This window comes from Hemitrygon akajei, chromosome 2 (genome assembly GCF_048418815.1).
Source record: "Hemitrygon akajei chromosome 2, sHemAka1.3, whole genome shotgun sequence".
Lineage (NCBI taxonomy): Eukaryota > Metazoa > Chordata > Chondrichthyes > Myliobatiformes > Dasyatidae > Hemitrygon > Hemitrygon akajei.
The window spans coordinates 126,679,430-126,700,268 of NC_133125.1; the positions used below are offsets into that span (position 1 = coordinate 126,679,430).

At 42.1% G+C, this 20,839-nt stretch overlaps 1 protein-coding gene across 7 annotated transcripts in view; it reads left to right on the plus strand.

Moving 5' to 3' along the window:
• Positions 1-20,839, plus strand: part of rbm26 (RNA binding motif protein 26) — a 158,434-nt gene that overhangs the window by 67,617 nt on the left and 69,978 nt on the right. For all 7 annotated transcript variants that reach the window (XR_012096112.1, XM_073027487.1, XM_073027470.1 and 4 more), the window contains 5 exons: positions 1-258; positions 2,293-2,532; positions 5,017-5,160; positions 15,152-15,292; positions 17,700-17,835. Coding sequence is in view for 6 of the 7 variants with exons in the window: in XM_073027487.1 (XP_072883588.1) it covers positions 1-258; positions 2,293-2,532; positions 5,017-5,160; positions 15,152-15,292; positions 17,700-17,835 (919 nt within the window). In the remaining variant the exon portion in view is untranslated. The remainder of the gene's footprint in view (positions 259-2,292; positions 2,533-5,016; positions 5,161-15,151; positions 15,293-17,699; positions 17,836-20,839) is intronic.

A 20,839-nucleotide genomic window follows, 5' to 3' on the forward strand; every position in this document is an offset into this window, starting at 1 on the left:
AGCGAGATTCAGGGAAGTCAAAGTATGATGTCGATAGGACAGAATCATCGGAAACTGGCTACACTCCTAATAGTGTGCCTGGCATTACATCTGGACATTTTCCTGTTCCTACTCTAAGTAGTGCAATCACAGTTATAGCACCAGCTCACCATGGTAACACCACAACAGAAAGTTGGTCAGAGTTTCATGAGGACCAGATAGATCACAACTCATATGGGAGAGGGCCAATTCCAAAGAAGCGTTGTAGAGACTATGATGGTAAGATTGCAAAATAACGATGTTGAAATGAACTGCATCCTATTTAAATATAAAACTTGGCATCAGAAATTCAAGTACAATAAGATATGAAAGAAAACAAATGTATCAGCTGTGGTGTGAGAAAGAATTAATTCTTCAGGCCGGTGACCTGGCTGATCTAAAGTTTTTTTTATTTTGCATTTCCAGTATCTGTCATATTTGTTTTGAAATTGCAGATATGATTTAGTCTTAAATTAAAGCTACAGTGACTTTCTGGATTCTGGATTAGTTCCTGAGGATTGGAGGGTGGCTAATGTAATCCCACTTTTTAAAAAAGGAGGGAGAGAGAAACTGGGGAATTATGGACCGGTTAGTCTGACATCGGTGGTGGGGAAAATGCTAGAGTCGGTTATCAAAGATGTGATAACAGCACATTTAGAAAGAGGTGAAATCATTAGACAAAGTCAGCGTGGATTTGTGAAAGGAAAATCATGTCTGATGAATCTTATAGAATTTTTTGAAGATGTAACTAGTAGAGTGGATAGGGGAGAGCCAGTGGATGTGGTATATTTAGATTTTCAGAAGGCTTTTGACAAGGTCCCACACAGGAGATTAGTGTGCAAACTTAAAGCACATGGTATTGGGGGTATGGTATTGATGTGGATAGAGATTTGGTTGGCAGACAGGAAGCAAAGAGTGGGAGTAAACGGGACCTTTTCAGAATGGCAGGCAGTGACTAGTGGGGTACCGCAAGGCTCAGTGCTGGGATCCCAGTTGTTTACAATATATATTAATGATTTAGACGAGGGAATTAAATGCAGCATCTTCAAGTTTGCGGGTGACACGAAGCTGGGCAGCGATGTTAGCTGTGAGGAGAATGCTAAGAGGATGCAGGGTGACTTGGATAGGTGAGGTGAGTGGGCAAATTCATGACAGATGCAGTTTAATGTGGATAAATGTGAGGTTATCCACTTTGGTTGCAAGAACAGGAAAACAGATTATTATCTGAATGGTGGCCGATTAGGAAAAGGGGAGATGCAATGAGAGCTGGGTGTCATTGTACACCAGTCATTGAAGGTGGGCATGCAGGTACAGCAGGCAGTGAAAAAGGCAAATGGTATGTTGGCATTCATAGCAAAAGGATTTGAGTACAGGAGCAGGGAGGTTCTACTGCAGTTGTACAAGGCCTTGGTGAGACCGCATCTAGAATATTGTGTGCAGTTTTGGTCCCCTAATCTGAGGAAAGACATTCTTGCCATAGAGGGAGTACAGAGAAGGTTCACCAGATTGATTCTTGGGATGGCAGGACTTTCATATGAAGAAAGACTGGATTGACTAGGCTTATACTCACTGGAATTTAGAAGATTGAGGGGGGATCTTAATGAAACGTATAAAATTCTAAAGGGATTGGACAGGCTAGATGCAGGAAGATTGTTTCCAATGTTGGGGAAGTCCAGAACGAGGGGTCATAGTTTAAGGATAAAGGGGAAGCCTTTTAGGACCGAGATGAGGTAAAACTTCTTCACACAGTGAGTGGTGAATCTGTGGAATTCTCTGCCACAGGAAACAGTTGAGGCCGGTTCATTGGCTATATTTAAGAGGAAGTTAGATATGGCCCTTGTGGCTAAAGGGATCAGGGGATATGGAGAGAAAGCAGGTACAGGATTCTGAGTTGGATGATCAGCCAGGATCCTACTGAATGGCGGTGCAGGCTCGAAGGGCCGAATGGCCTACTCCTGCACCTATTTTCTATGTTTTAGTGGGAGAAGAAAACATGCCTGTTTTCAATTACTTTCGTGAATGGGCACTTGATAATGAAAAAGTTTGCTGAGTCGCAATACTGGGGCATCAACTTATTCCCAGTATTTTACTGTATTTGCTTCTGAAAAAATGGTGAGAGATTGTTTCATTTACCACATGTGTCCCACTAACAGGCTTTTACTGTATTAAATCAACTATGTAGTATCATAATAGGTTAAAAGTTATTTTTGATGTATTGCAGATTGTTTTATTTTTAAGTATCTTGTGCTGCAGTTCATTTGTTTTCTTTTACAGAAAAGGGATTCTGTATGAGAGGTGATATGTGTCCTTTTGACCATGGAAGTGATCCTGTAGTGGTGGAAGATGTAAATCTTCCAGGCATGCTCCCTTTTCCTTCTCAGCCCCCAGCAGTTGAGGGACCAAATCCTCCTGCCCTTCCACCTCCACCGCCCATTCTGACTCCTCCTCCTGTTAATCTCAGGCCTCCAGTACCTCCACCAGGTCCATTACCACCAAGTCTGCCTCCTGTTGCAGGTACGTTGTAAACTTTTTGCACACGGCATAGCTTTGCAAAAATGAAATAGTGACACTGGATACCATCATAGGTCGTCAAACTTTGTCAATGCTGAATGTAAAATTATATTTTGGTATTCCCCTAATAAATCTCTGCACACTTAAGGAGATGATCATTTCTGTCCATTCAAACTGATTTCCTTGTAAAGTCATAGTTGTATTTCAGTTCTTCCACAACTGATTGCCCTTTCCACTCATTAAGACAAGGGCTGTCAAGTCGGAGTTCTTGTTCTTCTCTGAACATGTGCAGCTTCCCCACTTGAAAGGGATTGAATACGCCTACCTGAAGGTTTTTTAACCGGATTCCACTCAATGACTAAACAACTTTTCCTTCCCCCCCCCCCCCCCCCTTTTATTTTTCGCAAGTGCAGCAGTTTGATTGTTCCGTTAGTTCCATCATTCATTAGTCATTTGTCATAAGTTATTAGCAATAAATCATAAGTCATAGCTAATCAGTCATAAGTCAGTCATTAGATGAAAAAAAAACTGGCTGCCTCTTGGACTTTGTAGACGAATTGGGACCTGCACCTCAGTTTCTCTAATGGACCATTATGGCCTCCGACCGTTATGTTTTCCAACTGGGCGAACCCTCTTGAAGGCTCACGAGCTCTTCTTAAACCTTGTGCCGTTTCCTAGAAGTGCCTGTGCGCGATGATCCCCATGGCGAAGTTAGCACTAACCCAAACACAGTGACAGCAGTGCTCTTTTCCATGAAGCAGTCTCTCAAATTATTTACAGTTCAGCATCTTGCCACGGACTCCAACGCTGCTTCCAGACTGCCACTGTGACACTGCGGGGTCCGCCCAACTGTTCCGGGCAGAAGCAGCACTCAGGCAGTACGTTCCGTCCGGTCTATCAGTGAATTCTTGCTCTTCTAAATTATATTTACTTTTGCCTCTAGGTCCCAGTACTTTCTATAAACTCAAGTTTGACTTGACAAGGGCTATTTTGTAATGGAAGAAGCAATCTTAAATGTTCACTTCAAATAAATGAGCTGTATATAGTTTTGCTTCCTTCTTTCCGATATATTCATAATCTGCATGTGCATATATTTCTTTTGGTATCTTGTAATCAAAAAATTGTTTTATCTTTAACCCTAACCCTAATGCGAAGGCATGGGCCAGATCAAGGTGGCAGGGTCGCGTGACCCCACAAACCCTAAGCACACCCCGATTAACCCTTGCTAAACCCCCACAAACCCGATGTCCTGTGTCAAGAAGGGCAAGATTCAACAAAGGCAAGTGTTGGACCTGGTTAATGAAGGCGTGGGCCAGATCAAAGTGGCAGGGTCGCGTGAAACTGAATCTCAAGTGATGAGATCAAAAAGCACAAGAGGGCTGATTCGCCCACTGCCCGCATAATCTCAGCCTAACCTTACAGTGACACGCTCTTCATTCTCCCGGCCCATGAAATGCCAATAAAAAAGCCCAGATACCCACAAGGCGGGAGAGAACCAGCAAATTAAGCCCAAGACGGGGCTCAGAAAAGAAGTCAGTGCTAAACTCAAGTGCAGTTCTACTGAATGCCCAGTAAACACTGTCAATTTAACCCATGTAATCCCAGGCATACAGATGCCAGATAATGATGTTTAAAAATATCATTACCCTCAGAATTACATGCCTCTCATTATCTTGGTCCCTGGGAAAAACACGAGCAGTGTCTGAGCCGGACACTGTTGGGCCACCTCGGGGAGGGTATCTAGTGATTGAAGGCCCGAAACACCTGACGATCCGAGGATGCATTACTGATGATGTGTGCCAGTGCACACCCGGTTCGTTGAACCAAGTGGTGTCGGACCACGATAATGAAAGGCATGGGCCACATTAACCTGGCTTCACCATATAAGCCTATCCGCCATAGCAGTTCATACATCACCACTCAAAACTCTGCAGCCCAGCCTCTCCCAGCCAAACATATACATCCACCAGCCCAATGCTCAAACCTAATCCTAATGTCCAAAAGAGGCACACACCCCCACAATCCCTAGGCACTTCCCGATTAACCCTGGCTTCAGCCCCACAAACCCTAAGCACACCCCGATTAACCCTTGCTAAACCCCCACCAACCCGATGTCCTATGTCAAGAGGGGCAAGATTCAACAAAGGCAAGTGTTGGACCTGGTTAATGAAGGCGTGGGCCAGATCAAAGTGGCAGGGTCGCGTGAAACTGAATCTCAAGTGACAAGATCAAAAAGCACAAGAGGGCTGATTCGCCCGCTGCCCGCATAATCTCAACCTAACCCTAACCCACTAGATTACAATTTTATTTACCTTTAATAAACCTTTTATTTACCAGCAAAGCACTTGAGTCATGGATAACAGAAAAACACTAATGTACTGTTGTGAAGTTTATTGCATGTTAGCTTTCGTCACTTGGGGTTTGTGCACTTGTTTGCATTTCTAAGTTTTCTTTGAAAGTAATTATTTCTATAAATTTACCATTTAGTTGGTCCTCCGCCACCATTGCCACCTCTGCAGCCGCCAGGAATGGATGCACCCCCAAGCTCAATTACTAGTTCAGTGCCTCCAGTTGTCACATCGGTACTTCATCACCAGCCTCCTGCAGCACAACCTCCTTCGTATGCACCAGGTAAAAAGAATCTCTTTTCATTCTGACCAGTTGAAGCAAGGAAGTCTGTTGCTTTTGATTTTCCTTCTTATTATTGAAATGATATATTTGAATTGTCAATTTATTTTGTGGCTTTGGTAAATTGCCTTTGCAGAACTCGGTGCAAGGTAATGTACTTCAAAAAACTTCAAAAGGGTACGCAATAAACTCCTTTATGCCCCAGACGTTTAGAAGTAATCAGCTGAAGGGATTATAAGTGGAAGGTTGAGGAATTGGGTTTGAATGGTGACGTAATGTTTGGGATGCTCAGTGCTTCTCAGTTGGACCAAGAGGTAAACCCAAAAACGTAGTTATTGAGAAGAAATTTAGGCTGTGGGATAGGTGTTTATAGATGTTTATGAAGTTAACAGTAATAATGGTCAAGTTGAGGCATGCACATAACTGTTATAGCACCCACCTTAAAATAGTAACTCATCGTCATTATGTACTGTGTGGTATGACGTGGCAATCATGGTCTTTTGATCTTGATTGTTCTGAGCAGTGTCTGTACAAGACAGGTGACCCCAGCCTTCAATACCCCAGAGATTGCCTGGCAGCAGCACTTGTGATATGCACCAGCTGTTCATAGGGCCATCCACCACCTCCTCCCATGGCCTCGTGACCCTGATCGGGGGGGGTCTAAGCAGGTGCAAGGGTGACATGCAGGCTAGTGGAGGGAAGGACTGCCTTACACCTCCTTTGGTAGAGACAAAGAAATCCACCCACTACTTGGTTTAAAAAAAAAATCAAGTATCTATATAATGTGAATTTTATAAGTCCACACAAAGCTGTCAAATTTGATTCCTTGTAATATTCAAGAGTTGGGCATGGGATTCCTAGCAAATCTCAAGCTGTTGTATATATACAGTGCCTTTAAAAAGCATTCATTCCATTCATTTCCCCCGCTGAAGTTTTCATGTTTTATTGTTTTACAACATTGAATCACAGTGGATACAATTTGGGATTTTTGACAACGGTCAACAGAAAATGACACTTTCATGTCAAAGTAAAAACAGATCTCTACAAGGTGTTCTAAATTAATTACAAATATAAAACACAAAATAATTAACTGCATAAGTATTCACCTTCTTCAAGTCCATATTTAGAAGCTGCACATTTGGCAGCAGTTACAGACCACCTGGACAACACAAGCACCTATGTCAGGATGCTGTCTCGACTAATGCACCTATAAAATGAGCATCAGAGCAATAAGATGCTGGGAAAAATATTCCTCCTTAGTTTGTAGGAACTTTGTGAAGTCTCTGAATAGCCTACTGTCATTTCTGAAGCTGCCTGGACATGTCATCATAATAGAACATAGAATAGTACAGCACATTACAGGCCCTTCGGCCCACAATGTTGTGCTGACCCTCAAACCCTGCCTCCCATATAACACCCCCCCACCTTAAATTCTTTCATATACCTGTCTAGTAGTCTCTTAAACTTCACTAGTGTATCTGCCTCCACCACTGACTCAGGCAGTGCATTCCACACACCAACCACTCTCTGAGTGAAAAACGTTCCTCTAATATCCCCTTTGAACTTCCCTCCCTTTACCTTAAAGCCATGCCGTCTTGTATTGAGCAGTGGTGCCCTGGGGAAGAGGCACTGGCTGTCCACTCTGTCTATTCCTCTTAATATCTTGGACACCTCTATCATGTCTCCTCTCATCCTCCTCCTCTCCAAAGAGTAAAGCCCTAGCTCCCTTAATCTCTGATCATAATCCATATTCTCTAAACCAGGAAGCATCCTGGTAAATCTCCTCTGTGCTCTTTCCAATGCTTCCACATCCTTCCTATAGTGAGGCGACCAGAACTGGACACAGTACTCCCAAGTGTGGCCTAACCAGAGTTTTATAGAGCTGCATCATTACCCCGCGACTCTTAAACTCTATCCCTTGACTTATGAAAGCTAACACCCCATAAGCTTTCTTAACTACCCTATCTACCTGTGAGACAACTTTCAGGGATCTGTGTACATGTACCCCCAGATCCTTCTGCTCCTCCACACTACCAAGTATCCTGCCATTTACTTTGTACTCTGCCTTGGAGTTTGTCCTTCCAAAGTGTACCACCTCACACTTCTCCGGGTTGAACTCCATCTGCCACTTCTCAGCCCACTTCTGCATCCTGTCTCTGCAATCTTCGACAATCCTCTACACTATCTACAACACCACCAACCTTTGTGTCGTCTGCAAACTTGCCAACCCACCCTTCTACCCCCACATCCAGGTCGTTAATAAAAACCACGAAAAGTAAAGGTCCCAGAACAGATCCTTGTGGGACACCACTAGTCACAACCCTCCAGTCTGAATGTACTCCCTCCACCACGACCCTCTGCCTTCTGCAGGCAAGCCAATTATGAATCCACCTGGCCAAACTCCCTGGATCCCATGCCTTCTGACTTTTTGAATAAGCCTACCGTGTGGAACCTTGTCAAATGCCTTACTAAAATCCATGTAGATCACATCCACTGCACTACCCTCGGCTATATGCCTGGTCATCTCCTCAAAGAACTCTATCAGGCTTGTTAGACACGATCTGCCCTTCACAAAGCCATGCTGACTGTCCCTGATCAGACCATGATTCTCTAAATGCCCATAGATCCTATCTCTAAGAATCTTTTCCAACAGCTTTCCCACCACAGACGTAAGGCTCACTGGTCTATAATTACCCGGACAATCCCTACTACCTTTTTTGAACAAGGGGACAACATTCGCCTCCCTCCAATCCTCCGGTACCATTCCCGTGGACAACGAGGACATAAAGATCCGAGCCAGAGGCTCAGCAATCTCTTCCCTTGCCTCGTGGTGCAGCCTGGGGAATATTCCATCAGGCCCCGGGGACTTATCCGTCCTAATGTACTCTAACAACTCCAACACCTCCTCTCCCTTAAATCAACATGTTCCAGAACATCAACCTCACTCATATTGTCCTCACCGTCATCAAGATCCCGCTCATTCTTCTGAAGAGAAGTATTCATTGAGGACCTCGCTCACTTCCACAGCCTCCAGGCACATCTTCCTACTTTTATCTCTAATCGGTCCTACCTTTACTCCTGTCATTCTTTTGTTCTTCACATAATTGAAGAATGCCTTGGGGTTTTCCTTTACCCTACTCACCAAGGCCTTCTCATGCCCCCTTCTTAAGCTCCTTTCTTGCTACCCTATATTCCTCAATAGACCCATCTGATCCTTGCTTCCTAAACCTCATTAATACTGCCTTCTTCCACCTGACTAGATTTTCCACCTCACTTGTCACCCATGGTTCCTTCATCCTACCATTCTTTATCTTCCTCACCGGGACAAATTTATCCCTAACATCCTGCAAGAGATCTTTAAACATTGACCACATGTCCATAGTACATTTCCCTGCAAAAACATCATCCCAATTCACACCCGCAAGTTCTAGCCTTATAGCCTCATAATTTGCCCTTCCCCAATTAAAAATTTTCCTGTCCTCTCTGATTCTGTCCTTTTCCATGATAATGCTAAAGGCCAGGGAGCGGTGATCACTGTCCCCCGGATGCTCATCCACTGACAGATCTGTGACCGGACCCAGTTCGTTACCTAATACTAGATCTAGCATGGCATTCCCCCTAGTCAGCCTGTCAACATACTGTGACAGGAATCCATCCTGGACACACTTAACAAACTCTGCCCCATCTAAACCCTTGGAACTAATCAAGTGCCATTCAATATTAGGGAAGTTAAAGTCACCCATGATAACAACCCTGTTATTTTTGCACCTTTCCAAAATCTGCCACCCAATCTCCTCCTCGTTATCTCTGCTGCTACCAGGGGGCCTATAGAATACCCCCAGTAGAGTAACTGCTCCCTTCCTGTTCCTGACTTCCACCCATACTGACTCAAAAGAGGATCCTGCTACATCACCCACCCTTTCTATAGCTGTAATAGTATCCCTGACCAGTAATGCCACCCCTCCTCCCCTTTCTCCCCCCCCCCCCCCCCCAATCCCACTGAAGTCCAGGGATATTGAGAGTCCATTCCTGAGTCCAGGGATATTGAGAGTCCATTCCTGCCCTGGTGCCAGCCAAGTCTCTGTAATGGCCACTACATCATAATTCCATATATGTATCCAAGCTCTCAGTTCATCACCTTTGTTCCTGATGCTTCTTGCATTGAAGTACACACACTTTAGCCCTTCTACCTTACTACCTTTACACCCTTTATTCTGCTTCTCTTTCCTTAAAGCCTCTCTTTACATGTGGCTTTACTCCATGTACTTCTTTCACTGCTTTATCGCTCCGGGTCCCATCCCCCTTCCAAATTAGTTTAAACCCTCCCGAATCATGCTAGCAAACCTACCTGCAAGGATATTGCTCCCCCTGGAGTTCAGGTGCAACCCATCCAATCTGTACAGGTCCCAGCTTCCCCAGAAGAGATCCCAATGATCCAAAAATCTAAAACCCTACCCCCTGCACCAACTCCTCAGCCACACATTCAACTGCCATCTCCTCCAATTCTTACCATCACTATCACATAGCATTGGCAGCAATCCTGAGAACGCCACCCTTGAGGTCCTGTTCTTCAGCCTTCTGCCTAGTTCCCGAAACTCACACTTCAGGACCTCATCCCTCTTCCTGCTTACGTCGTTGGTACCAACATGTATCACGACTTCTGGTTGCTTTCCCTCTTGTACCAGAATGTCATGCACCCGGTCAGAGACATCCTGGACCCTGACACCCAGGAGGCAACAAACCATGCGGGTGTCCTTCCCATGTCCTCAAATTCTCCTGTCTGCTCCCCTGACTATAGAGTCTCCAATGACAACAGCTCTCTTCTTCTCTGTCCCATTCTTCTGCACCACAGGGTCAGACTCAGTGCCAGAGGCCCTGTCACCGTGGCTCACACCTGATTCGTCATCCTCGCCAACAGTATCCAGGATGGTAAACTTATTATTCAGGGGAATGGCTACGGGGTGCTCTGCGTTACCTGTCTATTCACCTTCGCGTTCCCCCCTCTGACTCACCCAACGACCTGCTTCCGGCAGCCTAGGTATGACTACCTCCCTGTAGCTCTCATCTATGACTGCTTCATTTTCCCTTATGAGTCGAAGGTCATCCAGCTACTGCTCCAGATTCCTCACACGGTCTTCAAGATCGTGCAGCTGCATGCACTTCTGGCAGATGTGACTCTGCAGGAGAGGGGAGTTCCGCCAGGATTGCCACATTTCACAGGAGAGGCACATCACCGTCTCAGGAGGCATTGTAAAGACTAACTGGGAACAAACTTGTCCTCCTCTTCTTCTCGTTGAAGCCTCTCGAGTCAAAGCCTCAAATCTCCACTCCTTCACTGGCCCACTCACTCACTGGGCGCTTTCCACAGCAATGCATTGAAATAATGTTATGTATGAGTGGTGCTGCAGCAACAACCTGGCACTCAACGTCAGGAAGACAAAAGATCTGATTTTGAACTTCAGGAAGGGTAAGATGAAGGAACGCATTGCAATCCTCATGGAGGGATCAGAAGTGGAGAGAGTGAGCAGCTTCAAGTTCTTGGGTGTCAAGATCTGAGGATCTAACCTGGTTCTAACATATCAATGTAGTTATAAAGAAGCCAGGACAGTGGCTATATCTTGTTAGGAGTTTGAAGAGATTTGGCATGTCAACAAATACACACAAAAATCTTCTATAGTTGTATTGTGGAGAGCATTCTGACAGGCTGCATCACAGTCTGGTATGGAGGGGCTACAGCACAGGACAGATAGAACCTGCAGAAGGTTGTAAATCTAGTCAGCTCCATCTTGGGTACTAGCCTACAAAATACCCAGGACATCTTCAAGGAGTGGTGTCTCAGAAAGGCAGCATCCATTATTAAGGACCTCCAGCACCCAGGGCATGCCCTTTTCTCACTGTTACCATCAGGTAGGAAGTACAAAAGCCTGAAGGCACACACTCAGCAATTCAGGAACAGGCTCTTCCCCTCTGCAACTTTTCCCCATTCTTTTTTTACAAAACTTTTGGAACTCTGTCAGATTGCGTGGGGACCATGAGTGAACAGCCCTTTTCAAGTCCAGTTGCAAGTTTTCAGTTGGAGTGAGGTCTGGACAGGACATTAATTTTGTTTTTAACCCATTCCTGTGCTTGGGGTCATTTTCTTGCTGGAAATCAAATCTCCTCCCAAGTCACAGTTCTCTTGCAGACTGCATCAGGTTTTCCTCCAGGATTTCGCTGTATTTTGCTACATTCATTTTACGCTCTACCTCACAAGCCTACCCAGCCCTATTGCATTGAAGCATCCCCACAGCATGATGTAACACCATGCTTCACGGTAGGAATAGTGTGCTTTTGATGAGGTGCGGTGTGTTGGCTTATGCCAAACATAGTGTTTAGTCTGATGGCCAAAAAGCTAAGTTTTCGTTTCATCAGACCATAAAACCTTCTTCCAGCTAACTTCAGAGTCTCTTCTGGCAAACTCTAGCTGAGATTTCATTTGAGCTATTTTCAACAGTGGCATTTTTTCTTTGCCACTCTCCCATAAGGCTGTGACTGGTGAAGCACCCAGGCAATAATTGCTGTATGCATTGGTCCCTTGGTGGTCTCCCTCACTAGTCTCCTTCTTGCACAGTCACTCAGTTTTTGAGGACAGCCTGCTCTAGGCATATTAACAGCTGTGCCATATTCTTTCCACTTCTTGATGATTGACTTAACTGTATTCCAAGGGATAGTCAGTGACTTGGAAATGTTCTTGTATCCGCCTCTTCAATTGTGCTTTTCACAGAGTTCCTTGTGTAGTTTTTGCCACAACACCAATGCACCACCAATTGGACCTTCCAGACACACATGTATTTTTACTGCAACCAATTGAAACAGCTTGATTGCACACAGGTGCTCTCCATTTAACTAATTATGTGACTTCTAAAACCAGTTGACTGATTTGGTATGTCATATTAAAGGGGATGAATACTGACACAATCAATTATTTTGAGTTTTATATTTGTAATTAATTTTGATGACTTTGTAGAGATCTGTTTTCAGTTTTTCACTTTTTCTGTTGATCAGTGTCAAAAAAGAATTTATGATATGGCTGGACTTGAAAAGGGCTGTTCACTCAGATTGTTCCATGCAATCTGAGAGAGCTTGAGGAATTTTGTACAGAAAATTGAGAGGAAAATTGCAGTGTCTGGATGTGCAAAACTGATAGAGACCCATCCACACAGACTCAAGGCTGTAATTGCTGCCAAAGGTGCATCTACTAAATACTGTCTTTAAGGGGGTCAATACTTATGCAGTCAATTATTTTGTGTTTTATATTTGTAATTAAATTAGATCACTTTGTAGAGATCTGTTTTCACTTTGACAGGGAAGAGTTTTTCTGTTGGTCAGTGTCAAAAAAAACCCAAATTAAATCCACTGTGATTCAGTGTTGTCAAACAGGAAAACTTCCAGGGGGTGGGGTGGGAATACAATTATTTTGGACAAGGAAAATTCATGAACGTCTTCAGACCTTACTTATGTGTATTTGCAAAGTAGTAGAACTTACAGTGCCTTGAAAATGTATTCAGCACCCACAACTATTTGCACATTTTACTGTCACATTTTCTAAATTAGAATATATTGAAGTAGGATTTTAAGCTAATCTGCAAAACATTTCATATCATGTTGAATCAAAAGAAAAATTCCAAATCCAGTCAATAATTGACTAAAAATTAAAAACCAAAATTGTAAGACTGAAATGCATTCATCACCTTTCTAATTACTAAGCTAACTTTCTCAAGGTACAATAGTGTATATTACCTTACCACCTCACCCAATTTGTTATGTAGAAAACTGGAAGATCACCTGTTTTCAATGAATTAATAGAATAAATGCCCCTTCCCTTTGTAATGTCCAACCATATGGTAGATTTTCAATAGTCCAAACTAAATGAAGACAAAAGATCATTCAAAGCAAGTCAGGGAAATGATAGTAGAGGAGCAAGAATCTGGGGAAGGGTACAAGAACATCACAAAGGCACTAAATATACCTTGGAGCTGGGGGCAGTCCATCGTGGAAAAAAATGGGGGGAAAATATGAAATCGCAGCCATACTGCTTAGGTCAGGCTGCCCCTCTAAACTTAAGCACCAGAGAAGATACTGTGACACCAACCGTCACTCTGAGTGAGCTGCAGCAGTCAGTGGCTGCAACTAGAGATGAAGTTCATGGCTCCACAATCTCTTAAGGCCTTGCATGAAAAGGGTATTTATGGAACAGTGGCAAGGAAGAAGCCCTGGCTGAAAAAAAGCATATCCTTGCACGTAAAAAGTTTGCAAAGCACCACTTAGAAGATACTGCAAAGAAGTAGAAGAGGTGTTGTGGTGGGATGAGACTAAAGTGGAACGTTTCAGCCCCAACATTATGTAATATGTGTCACATAAATCTAATACTGCATATCAGCCAGGTAGCACCGTCCCTACTGTAAAGTATGAAAGATGTAGCATCATGCTATGGGGATGCTTTCAGCAGTAGGGTCTGGTAATTTGGTCAGGATTAATGGGAAGAGAAATGCTGCTAAATACAGAGAGATTCTGTTTATAAACCTGCTAGCCTCTACCAGAAAGCTTAAAATGGAGAGAAAGTTCATCTTAAAGCAGAACAGTGACCCACAGCACACTGCCAGAGTAACCTTGGAGTGGCTTCAGATGAAGAAAACTGAGGCTCTTGAGCAGCCCAGAGTCCCGACTTGATCTCAATCAAACATCTCTGGCAAGACTGCATGGTTGCTGTCCACTGCTGCTCCCCAACTAACCTGGCACAAATAAACTCTTCTCTGGCCTCCATCTGGTTACAGGTAACAATTATACCCAATGTTTCAATGAAAAACTCTGCCATCTTCATCAGGGATGATGCCTGGACAGGTCTAGTCTGGTGGTATTTGTACCCCCATATTCATCCTTCCTGATTGGTTGGTCCTCATCCAATCTGCTTTCTGTCCTCCCACCTGAACTTGAGCAATGTTGTAAAGAGTAATGTGCAAATCTTGCTTCATGTTATGCAAAGCTAATAAAGACATCCTAAATACTGGCTGTAATTGCTGTAAGAGGTAGTTTAACTAAGTACTGAACATAGGGGATTAATACTTTTGAACTGTTGACATTGCAGTTCTTGAATTTTTAGTTTTCCTTGCACTGTTCTATTTTCCCTCTAGTGTAGTTGGGGGGGGGGGGGGGAGAGGAGCATGAGATTCACAAATAAAAATTCTCCGTTAAATTGATCAAAGTCCCTGCTTGTAATATGCGAACAAAGGGATGGGGCTGAATACTTTTACAAGGCATTGTATACTTAATCTAGATTGTTAATGTGGTGTACAAGGCGATGTTTCTATTTGCAAATGCAGATCTTAAACACGAGCATATGAAAGAAAGGTAATTACTATATTAGTTTGGCTGAATGAGTATTGCTTGTCAGTTTTTTTAAAACCATAACTTACTGTTTTTCTACTTGGGGTCTTTGGAGTACTTAAATGTAGAATCTGATTCCCATCAAAGCAAGCAAATCTCTTTAAGGAGTGATACCATAAGAAAGCAGCATCCTTCAGGTAACCCCACCATTGAGGACATGCTCTCTTCTCGTTGATGTCATTTGGGAAGAAGGTACAGGAGCCTCACTTCCCACACCACTGGGTTCAGAAACAATTTTTTCCCTTGAAACATGAGGCTACTGAATCAGCATAGAGAACTTCACTCAACACTGAACTGATTCCACAACCTAAGGACTCTATACCTCGCGTTTCAGTATTATTTACTAATTAATTTATTACTATTTTAACTTTGTGTTGTATTTGCACAGTTTGTCATTTGTTGCATAATGATTGTTAGTCAGTCTTTGTATACAGTTTTCCTTGATTCTGATTGATTTCTGTTCTGTAAGTTCCTTTGGTAATAAATTTCGTTGAACTTTGATATCAGCTCAAATGTCACAATAGTATGGAGATTGTTGCTGCATTCATTATTTTTATTGTTTCTGATGTAGAAACCTATGAAACTGATGGATATAATCCTGAGGCACCAAGCATAACCAATACTTCAAGACCAATTTATAGACATCGGGTGCACAGCCAAAGACCTAATTTAATTGGACTCACATCGGGTGATATGGATTTACCACCACGAGGTACAGTAAAACATTGTAAATGTTTGCTACATTAAGCAGAAATACAAACTGTAACTATATTAAATGTTCTGGTTTGAGTTTTGTATAGCAGTAGTGTACATTTCTACTAGACAATGCTTTAGCTAGAGTTATAACTACAAACCCCATTTCCGGAAAAGTTTGGATATTTTCCAAAATCCAATGAAAACAAAAATCTGTGATATGTTAATTCACGTGAACCTTTATTTAACTGTCAAAAGTACAAAGAAAAGATTTTCAGTAGTTTTACTGACCAACTTAATTGTATTTTGTAAATATACACAAATTTAGAATTTGATGGCTGCAACACACTCAACAAAAGTTGGGACAGAGGCTGTTTACCATTGTATTACATCACCTTTCCTTTTAATAACACTTTTTAATCGTTTTGGAACTGATACTAATTGTAGTAGATTTGCAATTGGAAATTTTATCCATTCTTGCTTGATATAAGACTTCAGCTGCTCAACAGTCCGTGGTCTCTGTTGTCTGATTCTCCTCTTCAAGATGCGCCATACATTTTCAATAGGAGATAGATCTGGACTGGCAGCAGGCCAGTCAAGCACATGCACTCTGTGTCTACAAAGCCACGCTGTTGTAGCCCGTGCAGAATGTGGTCTGGCATTGTCCTGCTGAAATAAGCATGGACGTCCCGGGAAGAGACGTCGCCTTGATGGCAACATATGTCTCTCTAAAATCCTAATATATGCCTCAGAGTCAATGGTACCTTCACATACATGCAACTCATCCATGCCGTGGGCACTGATGCACCCCCATACCATCACAGATGCTGGCTTTTGCACCTTTCACTGATAGCGATCAGGATAGTCGTTTTCACCTTTGGCATGGAGAACTCGATGCCCGTTTTTTCCGAAAACTAGCTGAAATGTGGACTCATCTGACCACAGCACACGGTTCCACAGTCTTTTGGTCCATCTGAGATGAGCTCGGGCCCAGAGAACTCGCCGGCATTTCTGCATAGAGTTGATGTATGGCTTCCTCCTTGCGTAATACAGTTTCAAGTTGCATTTCTGGATGCAGTGACGGACTGTGTTAAGTGACAATGGTTTTCCGAAGTACTTCCGAGCCCAGGTGGCTATAATTGTCACAGTAGCATGATGGTTTCTTAGGCAGTGCCGCCTAAGGGCTCGAAGATCACGCGCATTCAACAGTGGTTTCTGACCTTGCCCTTTACGCACTGAGATGTCTCTGAATTCTCTGAATCTTTTCACAATATTATGTACTGTAGATGTTGAAAGACCTAAATTCTCTGCAATCTTGCGTTGGGAAATGTTCCTTTTGAACTAACAATTCTCTCTCGAATTTTGGCACAAAGGGGTGAGCCACGACCCATCCTTGCTTGCAAAGACTGAGCCTTTGATGGACGCTGCTTTTATACCCAGTCATGATACCTCACCTGCTACCAATTAGCCTGCTTAATGTGGTGTCTTCCAAACCGGTGTTACTTGAATATTCTGTGCACTTTTCAATCTTATTTTAGCTCTATCCCAACTTCGTTGAGTATGTTACAGCCATCAAATTCTAAATTTGTGTATATTTACAAAATACAATTAAATTGGTCAGTAAAACTCTTGAAAATCTTTTCTTTGTACTTTTGTCAGTTAAATAAAGGTTCTCGTGAATTAACATATCACAGATTTTTGTTTTTATTGCATGTTGGAAAATATCCCAACTTTTCTAGAAATGGGGTTTGTACTTCAAACAGAGCTGGCCACAATAGAAAGGCTATTTAAGCCAACTGAGAGTATACAGTATTGATTCATAGGATGATATCTGTGATACAACACCAGTTATGAGGAGACATTTAGGAAAAAAATAGCCATAGTCTGCAGAGTTCTGAAGTTACTACGTGTTTGATGGCTTGACTACAGAAACAATTTTCTTGTAAGTCATCAGTTTTAAAACTAATTTCTTCATGTGTTATGTTTTAATAAGTAAACCTCTACAATAAATTGTACCTTAAAACTAATCCATGACTTCAGTGTAGTTTGATGTGTTGACTGATGATGTCATAGCATTGAATTGCCCTCTTCTTACAAATGCAGAATGACATTCCCTTGAAGGTTTCCTGTCCAACTGTGCTTTGTCTGTGGATTTTAAGTTAGCATTTTTTAGAGTAGCTTATTACTGAATTACACCTTGGTGTGCTTTTTATCTAATTTGACCACCTTTCAAATCCTTGTACCCTTCCAGTATCACCTGCACCTGACTTTTCCACTGCCTTATCTTCACTCTCTTCCTCTCTCAGCTTTTGTACTAATTTGTTTAACAGCGTTTGTTCTTGTTGACTAAAATCGCCATCTTTGTTTGACTCGCTTTCAAAACAATTGTTTTTAAAATGGTTATATACTATCTGTTCCTGTTACAGCTGTAAATATTAATGTAAAGACAGAAAAGCCTGCTACTAACAACAACATGAGAATAGTGGTGGATTCTGAGTCCAGGAAACGTACAATAGGTGCTGGTGCTGAAGGAGTGCCTGCCAAGAAATCCTGGTTTGACAAGTAAGATTTGATTTTATTTTTTATTTTTCCATTGCACATGGTCACTTTTGCTCATTTCCTTAATATTGTAAATGAATTATGCAAGCTTATTATTGCTGATCTTATCCGAAGTATAAAATTTAATTGTTCGCAATGAATTACGCTTAGGCGCATGCCTAGAATTTTTTGCAATGAGAATCATCTGTGTGAAATGCTGTGGGTTGTAGTTTAAAAAGTTTGTGCTTTTATAAGCCTCACTTACCTTAGTTGATTTTAATACCCATCATTTACAATAGTTGCTAAATATTTTGGTTCTTATATCAGAAATAAAGGCACGATGAAAAGTTGTGCACATTGCAACTAACAGCTATAGTGTGTTTATTCCCAGATTAAATTCAATCATGTTGGTGAAGTTTAAACTTCTCCAAGTAATTAAAAAAATGGAATGTCTTTGAGGCATACATTTCATATAAAAAGTGGTGATGAAAACTCAAGTCTGTTTTCTGGCAAATAAACAGGTTTTACATAGTAGCCGAGGCTCAAGTATCAGTAAGATTTTAGGCTTAATCGTTTTCATCAGCTGAACGGGCTAGGCTCAATCGCAGCTGCCATGGTGTTAACGGAAAATAGCATCCAAGGTGAAAGACTCCTGAAGTTTGTTGTTTGAGAGCTGTATATGTGGAGTTGTGTATTGAAGTGTAAAAATCAACTAAGGTAGGCGAGGCTTATAAAAGCACAAATGTTTTACAGAATCTCATTAGAATTTGAGAAAATTTGCTGTTTAACAATACACAACCATAGCAAGACTGTAGCTTATAATCTAATGGGGGTTTGATGGGTCTTTAGGTAAAGATAAAATTAATTTGGCACCATAATGGAAACTCGGTGGGAATGCATGAAGTACAGAAGGTGGGAAATGGATGTTAGAAAACAAGTAAGCAAAGTAAATTGATAAAGTGGATGGGTAAATAGCAAATGCAGTCAAAATAAGCTAAACTTGAAGGTACTATATCTAAAGGCATTCAGTATTTCTAACAAATAGGACAAATTAACAGTATGGGGAGTAAAGCTTAAAGAATAAGGAAATTTAAACAAATACTACTGTACGTACCTATCTTCATGGAAGAAGACACAGAAATAGAAAACTTCCAGAAGCAGTAGAAAATCAATGAATCTAATGACAATGAACTAAAGGAAAACAATACTTGAGAAGTCTGTGAGATTGAAGATCCTTTGGATTGACTGCTGTGGGCATGATTTTGATGATGTAACTGATAGAATAGATAATTAGCTCAATAGATATATGTTGGGTTTTGAGAATATATTTGATAAGAGCCCAGATGGGAAATCGCTCAGTGTGGAATTGGCTGTGATTGAGAATCTGTTAACAAAAAGTAAGGATGTAGAATAAATGTCTTGTCAGGTTGTCAAGCTGTGACTAATGGGATATCAGAGGAAACTCTGCATGGGTTAAGTGATAAATTGGTTTATTATTCTCACATGTCCCGAGATACAGTGAAATCTTGCATGTCATTCATACAGATCAATTCATTCCATGTGTGTTGCAGTAGTACAAGGTAAACAATAGCAGTGCAGAATAAAGTGTTACAGTTACAGTGAAAATGCAGTTGAGGTAGATAGTAAGGTAGGTTGTGAGATCAAAAGTTTATCTTACCATACGAGGAAGCCATTCAATCATGTTATAACGGCGCTATAGAGGCTGTCCTTTCTTTCAGACTTTTGTATGTTCTGCTTGATTGTTGGTTGGGTTGGGTAGGGGAGGATAGACTCTTTTGATTATGCTGGCTGCTTTTTTGAAGCTGATTTCTATGGTGTTCTTTACTGTGTCAACCACTCTCCAATTTTCTTTTACTGTCACTGGCAGAGCAGTGCCATACCAAGCTGTGATGTATCCACAAGGCGTGCTTTCTATGATGCATCAATTTAAAAATTGGTGAGGGCCAGAGAGGATGTGCAAAATTTCTGTAGCCTCTTGAAGAAGTAAAGGCACTAGTTAGTTTTCTTGGCCATGGCATTAACGTGTTTGGACCAGGACAGACTGCTGCTGATATTCACTCTAGAACCCTCTCAACCTCAGCACTGTTGATGTAAACAGGAGCATGTGCTCTGTCCTCTTTCCTGAAATCAATGACAAGCTCTTTTATTTTTCAGACATTGGGAGAAAGGTGGTTGTCATGACACCATGTTACCATACCTTGTATCTCCCTCCTGCAGTTTCTTGCATTGTTTTTGAGAATTCACCCACTATGGTGGTATCATCTACAAACACCAAGTAGGAGTTAGTGTAAAATCTGACCATGCAGACGTGACTGTACAGTAAGTAAAGTAGGAGGCTGAGGACATGGGTCACTGCTAGGTGAATAATCGTGGTGGTGTTGCTGCCCATCCTTTATTGTGGTCTGTTGGTCAGGAAGTCAAGAATCCAGTTGCAAAGAGAAGTGTTAAGTCCCACATCCAGGAGTTAGCAAATGAATTTGATTTGAATTATAGGTGTCTGACTGTCTTGGTGCTGTAAAGATGAATGTAGGGCCATGGTGATGGCATCTGCAGTAGACCTGCTTTGGCAGTAGGCAAATTGTAGTGGGGTGAGGTTGTCTGAGAGGCTAGAGTTAATGCAGGCCATGACCAGTCCCTCAAAGCTCCTCATTATAGAGGGTAGTATTGCCGCAGGATGGTAGTCATAAGGTGCATTACCTTGTTTTTCTTGGGCACCAGGATAATAGTGATCTTAAAGCAGGTGGGACCTGCAGATTGAAGCAGGAAGAGGTTAAAAATATCTGCAAATATTCCTGTTAGCTGATCTGTGTAGGCTCTAAGGACACAACCAGGGACATCATCTGACCCAGTTTCGGTGTACTGTTTTATTTCAAATGGTGATAGTCTGTTAAATGTTGATGGTCAAAGGGACCTAGATGCCCCTTTACATTAGGTTCAGCTAACTTGCAGAAGAAGAATGCATTTGGCAAAGCATTTGCTTGTCAGCTTCTATTACGAGAGGATTCGA